We start from the raw sequence: 17,974 nt of genomic DNA, 5'->3' as shown, positions 1-17,974 counted from the left end.
CCACATTGCCCTCTTAACTTTTCAAAGAATTTGAGAAGTTAAGAGGGCAGTGTGGCTATTACATTTACATGTGTACATACTGGTAATAGTTTGGTGGGCAGCGGATAGGTACACACACACACACACACACACACACATATATATATATATATATATATATATACTATATATATACATATACTATATTTATATATATAATATATAGTATATATATTATATATCATAGTAAATAATATATATATAATTATTATATGTATATATATATATATATATATATTATATCTGTATCTCAACCTGTTTTTGTACGAGAATATTTCGGGGAGTTTTGAATCGAGAATCGAGTGTAGAGATTTCCTTGTGTTTGTCCAAGAAGGGAACCAACCGGAAGTCACTCCTTAGGGGGTCCTTTGTCCGTGGCTCCGCTTCCTTCGCAGACGCTCCTCGGCAAAATCTCCAGATTAATGAAGAAGTGTAAGGTTAAGGAACCCTCGAAGGAGCTTGCGGCTGAATCCTGCTCGCATCCTACAGGCTGCTAGAGAATCCTATTTTTATTATTTTTATTTTAAGGGTTCCTATCAAAAAATTTTTTTTAATTATTTTATTACTAACAACTATTCAATTTCATTGAACAGATCATTTGAGAGAACTGCACGCGATGTCTTCGGAGATGCCGATGTTGTAACGCCAGTTACTCATATGAATAAATCAGTCACAATGTTTCGGGCCCCATGTCAAAATTTGACTGCAGTGAACTCTGGAATTTTATTAAACCGACAATTCAGAATATTGCCATTTGATTTCGGATAATCATTTTTTAAAATCTCGACCGTAATTTTGATTTTTGTGTTGATTGCAGACCGAGACAGGATGCAATTCGGAGAGTGCTTGCAGTTAGTTGCAAGCGTGTGTGTTGCAAACGTATTGAGCTTGAACGGCAGCGTTGCAAACGTTTATGATTCGGAAAGAGATTGGATTCCTATAAATAGTTCCAACGCCCTTCTTATAATGTTAGTATTGACTGTGATGGCTCCTTATTTATTTTTAATTCATTTATTCTTTATTCACTTATTTTTTATATGTATATTTATTTGCTCGTCTTTAATGGAAATTGTTTAAAATGGCAAATGATGTCTTGGTTGGAGAAAAAGGTTGATGATAGTATGTGTTGGTAATTGTTTGTAATTTATTCTTCGTAATAGATTCTGGCAGGTAATTTCTTCCTTCTTATGAGTTTATTTGCTGTTTGTAGTTTACCTGCCCGTTTTCTTTGACCTTTTGAAAATAATACTTAAAAGATTAGTTCGGCTCTCTCTCTCTCTCTCTCTCTCTCTCTCTCTCTCTCTCTCTCTCTCTCTCTCTCTCTGCCTTAAAAACCGGTGAATTTCTGACCTATTTCAGTAATTGCTTGTATTGAACCATATGTTCCCGCGATGAGTTATTTCAGCTATGGTAGATGTTGAGTGCTCAGTAAATAGTTACATACGCACAAATATAATTTATTTTTCCATTTTTAATTACCAAACATAAACGCAGGCAACGACTATGTACTTTTTTTGCCATTTATTTTCCAATGATATAAGCCCTCACGTTCATGTTCATGTGTGCAGTTTTTATGGGAATTAACTTTGTATGCTGTTGTATTTAATAATGCAGTATATTGTTTTCAGTCACAAAATAGAATGTATTGTGGCCGTTTTTTTTTCTTTTACTTACTTAGCGAGAGAGTATCAGTAGGTTTCTTTTTTATTTTCTGTTTTAATTTTTTTTTGTTTCTTAAAGCTTTTAAGTTTAAATATTTCCTTTTTCCAAAAAGTAATTAGTCATTATTTCATACTTTGGATACTATAAAAAGAATTTTTCGTAAACTTACCATTTCTGACAAGTAACAAAATCTGAATAAAAATAGAGTTAAAAATCTATGATAAATGATACAATCTGAATGACTGGACAAATCACAGATGCACTAATTCTACAGCAGTCAGTCTTTATGTCAAGTAAAAAAAATTTAATTTCACTTCTGTTTTGGTTGCTGATCAATCATTCTATCACAAGAGACTCCAATAACAAGTTGGTAGATTGTGATGAGAGAGAGAGAGAGAGAGAGAGAGAGAGAGAGAGAGAGAGAGAGAGTATATGCTCGATATTATCCTCGTAATGATACAGATATAACTTAGAGTCTTAGAACAACGGCTGGTTAGATAGACGTTATATACCTGGCGTTTGTCAAGGTTAAGAGCAGTGGTCTCAGATAAGAGTAGTTCAATATATTTAAAAGTATTATTTTTTTAACTTTGTTTCCCTGATTGCATGACGCGCCATTGCTTGCCTGAGAATTGCTTGCGTCCCTGTTGATGAACTTCGAAAGCATCCTTCCATCGGGCTTTCACCAAGATTTTATTTTGATTAATTTTTTTTGTTTAATTATTTTAGTAATTTATTTATTTATTTTGCGTTACTTGGTTCGCCCAGGAAATTGGGGGTGGGGGGTCGAGTACTAAATTTGGTTAACAATCATTCTGGGAAGCTCTCTTTTAGTGCATGTTATATGTATTTATTTGCATATTGGAACTTGTTACACAGTTGTTTCATATATATATATATATATATATATATATATATATATATATATATATATATATATATATTTCTTAACCTGCATCTGTGTCTTTCATTACCAGCTAGCATGGAAATGCATTTATTTATAATGTTATGCACAAGTAGGGAAATGAGTAGAAAAGGTAGTAGTTATTATAGCAAAAAGCATTACTCAATTATATATAAATGCCAGTGTTGATAACATGTCATACAACTAATCGCAATAAATAGCTTGTAAGCGCCTTGCTTTTCCGACCTCATAAATTAACTGATTATTTATAGCATTTTTCATATTCACATCTTTATTACTTCTGCTTCTTGACAGCGAGTTGTCTACCTTTAAGGGAAATGTCCTTTCATGAAAGTTGAACGTTCCTCCTCGTGAAGGATTCTTCCCAGGCAATTACAACTCACTCAGTTGTGTCCTTGAGTCCTTATGTTGATGAGGAGGCTAAAACTGTAATATATATATGATATATATATATATATATATATATATATATATATATATATATATATAGACATTAAACTACAAATGTTTTTAAATATCCAATATGCTCTACTCGGAAGTATATATTTTCATATATGTTAACCGAGGGGGGGGGGAATTTTCTTCTTGGTAATAAGCTCGCCGTTGCGTGGGCTCGAACCACGGAAGACTAGAACTCCGACTACTACTGTGATGCGGCCGTGTGGATTAGAGTGCTTTGCTGTAGTCCTGAGATCTCGTCTTCCGTGGTTCGAGCCTGCGCGACGACGAAATTTGTTATTAACTAAAATAATTCCCTTTCAGTTATCATATACGAAAATGCATTAATACCTAGGTAGAGCGAATTAGATATTGAAGGACATTTGTAGCTTATTAATGCTTGTATATGAGTCGCGGTGGTGAGATAAAATAAAAAAATTATATATATATATATGGAACCCACGAGAGGACGAAATTATTATCAACTGAAACATTCCCCTTCGGTTTACATATATGAAAATATATTAATCCGAGGGTAGAGCAAATTAGATATTAAAGGACATTTGTAGCTCGAATAACTTATATGGATCTAGGTGATGTAATAATTATATATATATATATTATATATATATATATATATATATATATATATATATATATATATAGTCATTGTGAAATAGAATACGCTGAAGGATTACACATGCATAACGCCTTGTCTCTCGGCTCCTGTAGTCGTGTCTGACGCTGATTGCTAGAAACCGGGAAAAACTTGGTAATTATCACATTAGTCTCGGATGTCGAGACTTCGGTTCCATGATGCGGTTTGGCTCAGCGCGAAATTGAGCCGAATGCGAGGGTGTGTTTATCTCGGGTGTTTCAACACCTTGGGCTACTTCTTCTTCTTTTGTGTTGCGTGAACGTTGTATTACTCTTATTATTGTACGTTCTTTGTTCTAGTTGTTTTTTAAAGGTAATTTTGCACTCTTTCAACACCTTGAGCTAGTTTTTCTTCTTCTTCTTCTTCTTCTGTGTGTCGGGTGGACGCAGTATTACTCTTATTATTGTTGTACATTCTTTGTTTTAGCTGTTTTTTTATAGGTAATTTTGCGTTCTATCTACAGGGTGTCCATAAAGTCCTAGTACCATTACAAGCAATAAATACTTATAGTGGTACTGGGACTTTATGGACGCCCCGTATTATGCTTTTTATTGTTTTAGTAATTTTTTTTCATTGCATTTATTTAGACGGTGATTATGACGCATTCATTTTTCCAATGTTTTGTGTGTCATGTTTATTTAATGCCTTGATATATTAACATATGTGAAGAAATAGTTCACATATGTGAAGAAAAGGTCCAACATATGTGAAGAAAAGGTCCATCATATGTGAAGAAAAGGTCCGCATATGTGAAGAAAATGTCCACATATGTGAAGAAATGTCCAACATAAGTGAAGAAATGGTTCACATATGTGAAGAAAAGGTCTAACATATGTAAAAAAAAGGTCTCAACATATGTGAAGAAAAGGTCTCAACATATGTGAAGAAAAGGTCCACATATTATGTGAAAAGAAAAGTTCCTCGTTTTGCCAATGAGCGTCCATCTTCATCAGAAACCTAGGAGTGCCAATTCCTTGGGCACTGTACAAACCAGACTCCATAATCTCGATGGGGCAACAACCCGCATCATATCGATCTCGTCGGAAGGCTTAATCGAAGCCTGACCTTAACTTCTTCAGGAGGTCCAGGGTGTCGTTCGCAGGGGGGCGGGGGGCTTTTATTAACCCTAGCAGAAGGACTTTATTGACGAGGGGGAAGAACGTTAAGTCTTATAAGAGGCATTGGCTGCTAAAAGTAGCGTTAATATAATTGCTTAAGTGTATACTTCGTCTTCATTTTTAGAGTAGTTTCTGTTTGTTTGGATGTTTCTGCTTGGTTTGCTTTTACATTTTGTAGGCAATTTTAGCAGTCGTCGAATGCTTTTACCAAGGATTAGGTAGTATTTTATTTTATCTATTTCGTGAACTTTTGGTCTTAAAGACGTTATACGTATTTGTTTATGTATGTTCAATTTCGTTATACGTATTTGTTTATGTATGCTCAGTTTGTCATCATACGAACGTCACGCATAATTGCCCGTGCGTGTTATGTTTTTTTTATCTTGAAATTGGCATAATTACTTCCTTGACAGATGAAACTTGTCATTTCTTCGTTTGTAGATTTTCATTTTATTTGTCGTATTTGTATTATCTGCCTCTGACCATTCTATTTATTGTCTGCTTATAAAGGTGTACATCACTTGTTCCTGTGACTTTATGTTCCCAAGCATCGAAAATGCCTATTTTTTGGCTCGTCAGCATCTTCAGTTCTCAATGAGACATATTTTGTCTGCGGGCCGATTTCCCTTGTCCATAAATTCAGGTCTTATGTGCTGAAAGGTCGAATTTGCCCCAATATCTGAACGATCCTGGAAAATTTTGCGTCGTTTTTTTAGAAGTTGAGTAGTCTCCTCGAAATTGGGTTTCTTTATGGTAAAAGTTCTAGAAAGTTTTTTTTTATTTCTTTATTTTTTAAAGTTTTTTTTTTCGCGAAATAAACTGTTTTTTTTTACCTTGTTTTATGTGTTAAAGGGTTCGGTTTGTTTAGAGGCAACTGGTAGTTTTTTTTTTTTTTTTTTTTGTGGGTCGTTTAGTTTATAAGGCAACTGGTAGTTTTTCTTTTTTTTTTTTTTTTTTTTTTGGGGGGGGGGGGGGGGGTGGGGGGGGGGGCGGAGTTTGGGTGGGTGGGCAATGTGGAATGGATAAAAGTAGCCCCGTTATCATTCGCGGAGTGAAATCTGGTTTTATTCGTTTTTGTATCTCAGTTACCTTTTGAACATATTGTAATTTCGGCATTGTAAATTCACCACTGAAAACTTTCACCAAGTAATTATCTGCCTGGGCTCGTACGTAAATAAACAGAAAGGAACATTTTGCCTTCATTAAATATGAATTTTTTTATTTTTATTTTTTTATAGCCATTCAAGAAATATGCGCAAGGAAATGAAAGTAACTCAGGCCATCTTTCTGTTCGTAGGGAAGATATTCGCCTGGGTAGTTTGCTAATTTTGTTATTGTATAAATATCACTGATATTTGCATCAAGTAATACTGTTTATGCTGTATCTATTATTATTATTATTATTATTTATTTATTATTATTATTTATTTATTTGTTTATTTTAGTTTATTTATTTATTTTTTTGCCATAAAACGTTTTGTAATATGTTGAAGAAGGAAGCTCATTTTGATGCTGCATCTCTCAGAGAGAGAGAGAGAGAGAGAGAGAGAGAGAGAGAGAGAGAGAGAGAGAGAGAGAGCCTTTGGAAAGTGTCCAAATGGTGAAATAAAAGGTGAAACCCCGTGGAAGTCGTAGGGAAGGCTGTGGATAGTGTCAGAGGCTTTGGTCTATATCTCTGGAAAATGGATTTCACTGCTCTGGCAGTGAGTTGATTCATTTGAGGCGAATCCCGATCTACTATATTTTCAAGGTTTTTTTTTTTTTTTTTTTTTTTTTTTAACCATTTTTCGTTGCTGAAAAGTTTAGAACTGTTAAAAGTATGGAAAAGTGTTTTTTTTAAAGAATTAGTATCTAAGAAAACTGTTAGTTATTTTATTTAAAGAATTAGTTCTAAGAAAACTGTTATTTTATATAAAGAATTAGCATCTAAGAAAACTTTGTTATGTTATTTAAAGAATTAGAATTTTAGAAAACTGTTAGTTATTTTATATAAAGAGTTAGTTAGCATCTAAGAAAACTGTTAGTTATTTTATTTAAAGAATTAGTTCTAAGAAAACTGTTATTTTATATAAAGAATTAGCATCTAAGAAAACTTAGTTATGTTATTTAAAGAATTAGAATTTTAGAAAACTGTTAGTTATTTTATATAAAGAGTTAGTTAGCATCTAAGAAAAGTGAGTTAGTTAGCATCTAAGAAAAGTGTTAGTTATTTTATTTAAAGAATTAGTTCTAAGAAAACTGTTATTTTATATAAAGAATTAGCATCTAAGAAAACTTAGTTATGTTATTTAAAGAATTAGAATTTTAGAAAACTGTTAGTTATTTTATATAAAGAATTAGCATCTAAGAAAACTTAGTTATGTTATTTAAAGAATTAGAATTTTAGGAAACTGTTAGTTATTTTATATAAAGAATTAGCATCTAAGAAAACTGTTAGTAATTTTATTTAAAGAATTAGCATATAAGAAAACCGTTAGTTATTTTATTTAAAGAATTAGCATCTAAGAAAACTGTTAGTTATTTTATTCAAATAATTAGCATCTAAACACATTTTTTTAAAGAATTGGCATCTGAAAAACTGTTAGTTATTTTATTTAAAGAATTACCATCTAGAAACTGTTAGTTATTTTGTTTAAAGAATTGGCATCTCATTTTTTTCTCTAAGAATTAGCATTTAAAAAAATGTTTTCCTCGGTGTTCCAGCAAGTGTTACACACGTATGTCTTGTGTGTGTGTGCGTGTGTGTGTTTGTTTGTTTGTTTGCATGATGAGAGAGAGAGAGAGAGAGAGAGAGAGAGAGAGAGGTATTTGCCTCCTTCAAGACAAACCGAAATAAAAAGTCCCCCATGGTTTTTTTTTTTTTTTTTTAACCGAGAACAAATAGAAGGCCGAAATTCAGCGTAATGTTCTATCGTAAAAACTGCTATATATATAATTCGGGCGACCTGGCCGGAAGTTAGGTGGTGAATCCATTCACTTACTTTTTCCTTTTTAACTCTAGTCTTTCCCAGTCACAAAAACTCTCTCTCTCTCTCTCTCTCTCTCTCTCTCTCTCTCTCTCTCTCTCTCTCTCTCTCTCTCTCTCTCCAAGTAGACCATAAAACGTCCATCTCGTGTTGCGGAGAATACAGCATCCACAGACCTTTCCTTACATTATTCTTCCTCGTCCCTTCTTTTGTGACCAAGGAGGGGGGCGGGGGAAGAGGGAGAGGGGGACGGGGTGGCTAAAAAGGGCTCAACAATCTTCTCAGGTCATTGGTTGGCTCGGGGTTTTTGGCGGGGTTGAGGGGGGAGGGGAGGGGGCGTGAGGGAAGCTGCCAACTTCGACCAGGAGGTTGGAAAAAGATAAGCTTGTAGTTTTGGGACACAAATTTTCTTTTCCCTGTAAAGTATTTTCAAAGATTAATTAATATACGTGTGTTGAAATGATAATGAGCCTATATTACAATGCTCATAGTATTTTTCCATTTTAGGGGGTCTCATAATAATGATGTCTACAGCTTGAATTGGTAATGAACCTATATTACAATGTTCATTGTATTTTTCCATTTTAGGGGTCTCATAATAATGATGTCTACAACTTGAAATGATATTGAGCCTATATTAGAATGATCACAATATTTCTCCATTTTAGGGGTCTCATAATAATGATGTCCACAACTTGAAATGATAATGAGCCTATATTACAATGCTCATGGTATTTTTCCATTAAGGGGTCTCCTAATAATGATGTCTACAACTTGAAATGTTGATGAACCTATCCTACAATGCTCATAGTATTTTTCCATTTTAGGGGGTCTCATAATAATGATGTCTACAGCTTGAAATGATAATGAGCCTATATTACAATGTTCATTGTATTTTTCCATTTTAACGGTCTCATAATAATGATGTCTGCAACTTGAATTGATAACGAGCATATATTACAATGCTCATAGTACTTTTCCATTTTAGGGGTTTTCATAATAATGGTGCATACATCTTGAAATGATAATGGACCTATTCACCTATCCTACAATGCTCATAGTATCTAAGCTAGAAATTCATGATAACTATAGAGTTAAACTCGGCTTATAAAAACCTCATTAGTCATTAATGAATTTAGGTGATTTAATATTTGGTTAAAAGCCAGTGCTTTCCTCCTATGACGAAATTCACTGAGAATTGCAAATATAATTATGTTAAATATAATCGTAGAGTTTTATTAGTATTGCCAACAGCCTGATGAATTAATTCAGTAGCCAATTTTAGTTTCTTTAAAAGAAATGGTTGCTAGTAAATGCATCTCAGCAATGATTTTACGGACAGTACATTCTTATTATTATTATTATTATTATTATTATTATTATTATTATTATTATTATTATTATTATTATTATTATTATTGTTATTGTTATTATTATTATTATTATTATTATTATTATTATTATTATTATTATTATTATTATTATTATTATTATTATTATTATTGAACCAAACAAAAACTTCTTTCAGTTTTCTTCTGAAGATTGAAAAAGAAACCCACAAATTCAATTTGTAACTTGTTTACTTCTGAGTATTTACAAGTAAAACTAAATGTAAATACTCAGAAGTAAACAAGTTACAAATTGAATTTGTGGGTTTCTTTTTCAATTATTATTATTATTATTATTATTATTATTATTATTATTATTATTATTATTATTATTATTTTTTAATTATTATTATTATTAGCAGCAGCAGCAGCAAAAGTATAGTGAACGAATGCGCCCTATTAATCCACTAAAAAATATTTCAATTCATTTAGTCGTAATTTTAAGGAACAAATTACCGAAATACTGAAATATACTCTCTCTCTCTCTCTCTCTCTCTCTCTCTCTCTCTCTCTCTCTCTCTCTCTCTCTCTTCTGGTCTCTCTCTCTTTTTCAATGATGCTGATGAAATAGGCGCAGCATATGTGTGTACAGTTGTTCAGTGACGTGAAGTAATTACATTTTAATTCATCGTCAACGTTGTTATCAATATTGTCATGACATTGACATACATTTATTCAAACGGTTCAACTTATAAATAAATATTATCGCAGTCAGACATTTCTTTCTGGAGTTGCTTTTAAAAGGTGATTCATATATCGGTTTGACGCGCTTGAAGCAGCTGGGTCATTAATTAATATTTGCTATGGAAGTAACACCTGGCTCTACTTGCAAAACAGCTGTAATGTTTTCGTGCCCACAGGAGCCTTACCCTTGTATCCGTATCGCAGGTGTGACGGCCTTTTCATTAACTTCGTCCCTAAACCTCTGGGGTTTCCGTAAGAGTGCAAAAACTGTCAAATTGACTACGGGCTACTCTATGAGCAAGAGCCCGTGCTGGCATAAGGCCAACTTAATCTCAAACAACAACATGATTAATAAGATTGAATTCAACCACGGAAAAGACAAACGTCCATTTCCCAGTCTTCGACCTTCATTTACTCTAAAGGAAATCGAAGTTTTATTTTTTATCTTACCATATTACAAGTTTTAGTACTCGTATATAAACTTTTCCAGGCGTATTTGGGACCTTTCACCACTTCGATGAGACTACCCAGCAGCAAATAAAGAGCAACTTTTGATTATGACTTTGAAATAAGGAAGGTGGCCATTCTTGATAGTTGCAATGTCTGGATATTTGTTTGAGGCTGCTGGGACACAGACTAATGCTCTACAGAAGCGTTTAATACCTAGATATATTTTTTAGGCTAATGGGACACAGAATAATTCATTATAAATGCGTCTGCAAGCGCCATTTTCTGAAATCTAACAATTTGGTATAGACAAGTCCGCCAGTTCAAATGAAATCTTTATAAACGTGAACACGATTTTATCACTATTATAGGCTACACTTAACCTAATGTCTTTGGGTCTATCCGTTTTAACACAGACGGCTTTTTCTAATGTGCTTTTTCGTAATGTTAATAGTATAATAAGAGCATGGCATTCTTGGTGCCATTCATCTGTAAAAATGGAGATGATCTTATGCAATTATTGTTAGGGCTAAATTGCGACGAGGAACTTGATTTACTTTTACTCATTTTGTTATTTTAGCGTTTATCTTGGATTCCAAACGGTTAATTAGTAAATAATATTGTAGTTTTAAGTGAAAATTAAAACAATTGATATGATATTGTGCAGATTAATAACCAAATGAAGGTGAATGAAATCGAGGCCAAAATTGTAAAGTTAACCATAAACTAAGACCATTGACGTCACCGTTTTCTTTAGCAGAGATCGCATTCATAAAAAACCGTTTCAGGGGGAACTATAGCGATCGTGTTTTTGGCTTTCTCAGTAGATTCAAAATTTGTATTTTAGTTTTTATGTCTTTGATCGTATAGTGATACAAATGGTTGTTATGCATTCACAAGAACAATGAATACATTCTCAAGAATGATGATACTGAGAGAGAGAGAGAATATGATTCCAATGTAAATGACTAATGTCAACATAGACAATATCAGGTTCGTCATTGTAGAAATAATGATAAAAAAGATATATAATTAATGATGTGTTCCAGATTGATATTATGTCACGGTAAAATAAATATTGAATAATGCCCATAATAAAATAGTGTTCCAGTCCTCAGGTTAAATGCGTTATTCTTCCATCCATAAACCTTTGGATTTTTAAGTCTTTTGAGTGTTCCTTACCCGTATTTTGAGTGTGTGTGTGTGTGTGTGTGTGTGTGGGGGGGGGGGGGGGGGGGAAGGGGGGGGAATGCTGTATGTATGTGCGTGTGTATTCATCATGTTTGTGATTCATTAACAACACACAGGCGGCAGAAAAGTTCGTCACGCTCCCTCTTGTTCAAGTTCTGTTTGCCTATGCAAATCCCTCACTCGGGCAAGAGCTGCTCAAGTAATTATCGGGGTCTTCGGTGTCTTAAATATTCAACTAGTACGGATCATCATTCTCTCTCTCTCTCTCTCTCTCTCTCTCTCTCTCTTCACCTTCCCTTCCTATTCTTCTTCCTGGGGCGTTCAAAGAAATTGCAGGTTCCTAATGATTATTATTGGTATTCAGTAGGCGCTGCCCGGAGAGAGATCCTTTTATCCAGCGTGGGACCAGTGGGATCAGAATTAAGTTCTGCCACTGAACGTTTAATAGGCACTGGAATTACTTGGATTCTTCTATATATATATATATATATATATATATATATATATATATATATCTATATATATGTGTGTGTGTGTGTGTGTGTGTGTGTATAATATATATATATATATATATATATATATATATATATATATATATAGATATATTATTTTTCTTGCTACTGGTAAAATTTTCATGCCGAGATTTTTTTGGGGGGAGTTTCTCTCTCTGTCTGTCTCTCCTCTCTCTCTCTCTCTCTCATTCTTAATTTTGACATGTAAGGGGAACGTATTGGCTACCTTCGGCAGAGATTTATTTCATAATTTCAAGTCTATGAAATTTTTTTCAATCATCTGTAGAATTTAGTTTATTTACTTTTTAGAATTTTTTTATTTACTTTTTATATTATTTATTTATTTATTTATTTTTGGTATCCAACAAAACCCGCTAATTTACTAATGTGCAAAACACATGAAGTTATTAAGTTTTATAAGGATAAAATATTCGTGTGTTTTTGCCAAAAATACCTTTGGGTAATTTTTTTTTTTTCGTGGGGTTTGGGATTGGTTTCAAAGGAATTTGCGAGATGAATAACGGTTTTCTCTTATAGGGAGGAAGGTAAACGTTCCTTTCTAAAGTGTTTTCATAAAATTGGTCTTTTCAGACGTTATAGAAAACATCCGTCGTATCTCTACGCTTTTGGCGTTCAGCTGAAATCGAAAAGTAGAGAGAAATCATTAATAATTGACGTAAGACTGTCAGCGTACGTTCTAACATAATTTTCAATAGTAGCAGACACGATGTGGGTGGTGCGTTTTATTTTTTATTATTTATTTAATTATTTATTTTTGTGCATTGCAGCTATTTTTCTTTGCGTGTCAGTCCGTGGGTCTAAGGACGCGATCCGTCTGGCTTAATTCCTCCACCCCCCTACCCCCCCATTGGTTTTGTGTTATGGTGTAATTGCGAGTTGGAAATGCCAAAGGCTGCTGACGATCTCCTCTGTTTTATTGGCGCGTTCCGAGATGCTGGACAACCTCTCCCACGTCTCGCAGACATTTTTAAAGACATTCGGTGCGTGTCTTGTTCGTTTGGTTAATGGAACACTTGGTGATTATGAAGGCTGTTATAGATGGAGTATTCATAGAGTGGTTTTAGCATCATATTAGTCAAAATAATTCCGTTTATGTCATTTTATTTTATAGAAGAAACAAACCTGACAAACCAATGTTGATGTATCATGTATTCACATTTTAGTCTCCTAGAACTGAAGTGAATGTAAATGTGTAGATGTGTAGATTGTGTAGATGTGTAGGAAATTAACTGTACTCTTCATTTCAGGTGTACTTTAGGTCCAAAATTAACCCGTAAAATTTTTAATGCATGTTAAAAAGTGATCGGTGAAAAGGAAAAGAGAGATACGAGATGGGTTGTCCGCCATGTATAGTTCCCACGAAGTTAACGAGATTCTCCGTCATGATGAGACTCGGGGACGAGTCCTTTTTGAAACGGTGACTTTATGTGAGAAGTGAGTTACATTACTGAAAATATTACAGTGGACAGTGTATACTTTTCTTAAAAGTGGGAGATTTCATATTTATTCCGGAAAAACAAAAGAAAGTCAGAGTATTATGATGCATGACGACCTCGTCTTCTGCGACGTGCAGAGATGAACTGGACGCAAATGGCGCCGAGTATTACTATGTATTTATGACTCGCAAGTGAATCCTACCGCGAAAATGGATCAGATCACTCCATTGGCAATTCAAGCGACATGTGGATGCTGTCGAAGTTCCTGGTCGAATTCGCCTCGTCGCAGGAGCGGGGCGAAACCCACCTACTAGTTCTGTCACACTCGGTTCTAGCAGTTCTGTCTAGAACCTAAGTGTGTGTGTGTGTGTGTGTGTGTGTGTGTGGTTGTGTGAATGAGTGATTACCGCCATGCTGGGTTCACTGCGGAGAAAGAAGAAGGGCAAAAAGGTAATCAGGGGTTAATTGTGTGTGTGTTTTTTTTTCAGATAGAGTTAAAATACTCACCTGAGAATTTAGTGATATGTACATATATATATATATATATATATATATATATATATATATATATATATATATATATATTATGCTTAAAAAATCACAGTAGATGCACGTGACTTCGTTAAATAAGCGAATACCACAGGAAAATGATAGGCAGAAATCCAAGCGCTTTCGTCTTTATTAAGACATTGTCAAGACGAAAGCGCTTGGATTTCTGCCTTATCATTTTCCTGCGGTATTCGCTTATATATATATTATATATATATATAATATATATATATATATATTTATATATATATATGTGTGTGGTGTGTGTGTGTGTGTTTGTGTGTGTGTATATAATGTGCACAGGTATTTCCATAGCATAAAACAAACGGTAGTGTTTATGCAATAGTTTATATGGTGTGGTCAATGGTAACGTACATAATACATGAAAAACACTTACGCGGCATAAATGTGTAGATATTTGTAGCTGAAAGGCTCGTATGGGTTCATATTTTCTGTTATAGTTTTTATGGAATTATTTCATTTACTTTATAAAGTCAAATTACGCCTTACATCATTTTTGAACTAGTCATTATAACGAGAGAAATAAAGAGTTTATATAGTTTTGAGGAGAACTTTGCTCGTCAATGAAGGCCAATAATGTTTACAATGTGAAAAGGAGGAATGAAATAGCAGTAAGTAACGTCAGAGCCAGAGGACCAGCACTACTGTGTTCAGAACAGCAAAAGACCATTTTTTTTAATTAATGGAAAAAGTTTTAAAAGCGTAGAGGGGGGTTTTCATTAAGGCTGAAAAAAAACTCTTCCACGACAAGTGAAAAGAAAGTTTCGGAGGAAAGGAACCACGAAAATAAGTCGAATGAGGAAAGAGCAACGTATATGAACTAGAGGAAAATAAATAATGCTTGGTTTTGGAAGAGAGAAAAAGTAATAAAAACGAGGAATAAATGAGAGCTGAAGATGTTTTTAAAGTAAGGAGGAGAAAGGCTTAGAAGTTTTGAGTCTCTTTGAGAAGGTCTTAGTGAGCAAGAGGTAGCTAATACTATTATGTTAGCTTAACCATTTGTAAGTTGCACCTTTTTATGCATAAACATTCCTTCGCAAAGGTAATGTAGTTAAATCATACTCTTTGATATAGTAAGTTTTTGAAATACGTAGAATATTTTTAAGGCGATTTTATACATGGACCTAGAAATTGCCATCATTTTATGCCTTTCAACGTTGAAATATCTAACGTTTAAACGACGATACTAAATAACATTAGAGAAAATGGGACGTATAGCAGTTCAGGTCTGTATATGCATATGAACACATAAAGAAATGAAAGCTGTTGCTTCTAGGTAGACATATTCAGCAGGAGAGAAAAAAAATGAAGAGAATAAACTGCAACTAGGTTATAATATATTTTTTTTTAGCGCTGATTTTTTAGGAGCACAATAATTTCAGGTCTGAACGTTTATTATGAGTAAAGTATCTGAATGACTGAAACGTTTCAAACGGAAATGATCTATAGACGAAAGAAAGATGTATACGCAATAAATGTAAACAAAATCTAAGGTTATTTTTTAGAATTTTAGCATTTAGAAAGGACAAAGATGAGATATATAAAAGAAGAATGACAACTGGATATAGATTGAAAACTGTTAAAGTAAGGAATCTTGAAAGCTGACTTATTTAAGTCGCGTAAAAGTAACAATCCAAGAAGTAGTGAGATTAATTCGGTCATGGGTCCATTCTGTGCACAGTTGAAATGAGATCATTTACACTTATAGATGGTGGGTATTTGGAGGCTAGGACAACACATGAAAGTAGCTCAATTTAGTATTTGATTTCAAACTTTACATGAACCACTACCTTAATGTGTACACATGTACACGTACACACACACACACACGTACGTTTGTATTATGATACTTTGATAGTTTGTAGACATGTTGACGGATCGCATACATCATTCCAGAATATTCAGTTAAAAAAAAAAAGTGATAAGATGGCATACCTTGAGATTATACATTATCAGCTGCGCTTCCACTCATTTAATCTTACAATTACGAATAATGCTCAACTGAGGCGTTCAATACTCATGCCACTGATTAAGTATTCAAATGCCTTTGAAAAATTCTCAATTTAGAGTTTGTTTCAATTGGTGCTTGTTAATGTTAATGAAGGCTCTCTTTTTGTGCCTTTGCCTATTTCTGATGCTTATGTAATTCGTCATTCCTCTGGTAAAAATAGTAGTGTACTGATCTAAATGAGTCCATTGGGTAATAACTCTCAAACACCATTTTTTTTTTAGTTTTGCTTGATGGCGACTGTGTTGTGAGTTGTGAGCCATCCTCCTCCAGGTTGTGGTAAAGGAGTCATGTGTTGTGTTATTAGTTTGTTCCTTAAGGTTTCTAAAGACTGAGATCCCAATGGGACTTTCAATAGTGATTTAAACGGCCAGAAAAGTACTTTGATCGATCACTCATCAGTAATTTATACGGACTGAAAAGGACTTTCATTAATAATTTAAACGGCAGATAAAGTACTTTCATTAGAAATTTAAACAGCCAGAAAAGTACTTTCATTGGTCACTCATTAGTCATTTAAACGGACTGAAAAGGACTTCCATTAATAATTTAGATGGTCGGAGAAGTACTTTCATTGATCACTCATTAGTAATTTAAACTGACCGAAAAGTACTTTCATTGATGATTTAAGTGACAGGAAAAGTACTTTCATTGATCACTCATTAGTAATTTAAACTGACCGAAAAGTACTTTCATTAATAATTGAAGTGGTCGGAGAAGTACTTTCATTGATCATTAATTAGTAATTTAAACGAAGGACAAAACCAAACATCTCACGGAAGCATAGTACGTGTAGACGCTACCACAGAAATGTGCATTTCATTCAGGAACCGAGAACCGTTTGATTTTTATTGATGTTTCTATTTTGCGGGAGACCTTGTGACTCAGTGGCCTGGGGGAGGATGGTGAGGGGCTAGATAGGCAGGAGGTGTTGGGTCAAGTAGTAAGTAGTAGTAGCAGTATATTGTAGAAGCTTTGAGTGGTGGCGGCACTAGCAGCCCTCTTCTTCTCCGCCTAGGAAGCCGTTGTGAGCGAGGCGCCCCCAGTCCGATCCTTTACCGATCCCGCCAGGCAGATCTTTCACGAGCTCCGCATTGCCACCCCGGGATCCAATCTCAGAGGGCCCTCTTCTTCCTTGCAAGGTTCCCCGCGCTCCCCTCGGCGCCCCGGGCAAGGGGGCGGCGGCGGGGGCACGGCGCCGCCTTCCCTGCAGCCCAGCCCGACGCCCAGTCGGCGAGGTTCGTCGCCGTCAGATGTTGGCGCCGTTCATGGCTATTACGCCGGCGTCGCCAGAGGCCCGGGAGGTGGAGGTGGAGGAGGCTTGTCTAAGACGCCACCTAGGGACGGTCCTAGTGGCTCGCCCAGAGGCACTCCCAAGGGCTCGCCGTCTCTGAGCGCCAGGAGGAGCGTTTCCTCCGCTGCGGATGGGAGCTATGTGGGGAGGGGCGCTTCCTTCTCGACCAGAGAGGTTGAACATCATCAGGGGATACGTCATGTGCCGGTAAGAACGTCTGTAGGTGGTGGTTAACTTTTTTTTAGTGGCTTTGCACTTTCTCTCAGTTGTTAACTACATTTAACCCACTCGAATGACTTCATACTTGTTAAAGTGGTATTTAACATGGTACTTACGTACACTGACCTGGGTATGTTCTGGAAGTCACCTGGGCATATACTGTTAATTGCCCTGGTGCGTGTATTTATGATGCAGGTAAAGATAATAAGAATTACGGAGGTGAGTTCAGGTAATGAATAATATATGTACAGATCATTTTGATGTGTGACCTTCATGGCAGAGTTTTATATGAGGACTTAGTCATGAACGGTGAAATATCCCTACGATTATATATATAATATATATATATATATATATATATATATATATAGAATATATATATTATATATAAAACAGTT

General features: G+C 34.7%; 1 protein-coding gene across 1 annotated transcript in view; it reads left to right on the top strand.

Annotated features, from left to right (window-relative positions):
- LOC135212436 (tensin-1-like) overlaps nucleotides 1-17,974 on the top strand; it is a 771,151-nt gene that overhangs the window by 431,623 nt on the left and 321,554 nt on the right. Inside the window, exon 5 of the mRNA XM_064245807.1 lies at nucleotides 17,082-17,564. Coding sequence (XP_064101877.1) covers nucleotides 17,082-17,564 — 483 coding nt within the window. The remainder of the gene's footprint in view (nucleotides 1-17,081; nucleotides 17,565-17,974) is intronic.

The sequence above is a fragment of the Macrobrachium nipponense genome, chromosome 41 (genome assembly GCF_015104395.2).
Source record: "Macrobrachium nipponense isolate FS-2020 chromosome 41, ASM1510439v2, whole genome shotgun sequence".
In the NCBI taxonomy this organism is placed as follows: domain Eukaryota; kingdom Metazoa; phylum Arthropoda; class Malacostraca; order Decapoda; family Palaemonidae; genus Macrobrachium; species Macrobrachium nipponense.
Note: the sequence above shows the minus strand (reverse complement) of the source record. Positions and strands in the feature narration are given on the sequence as shown.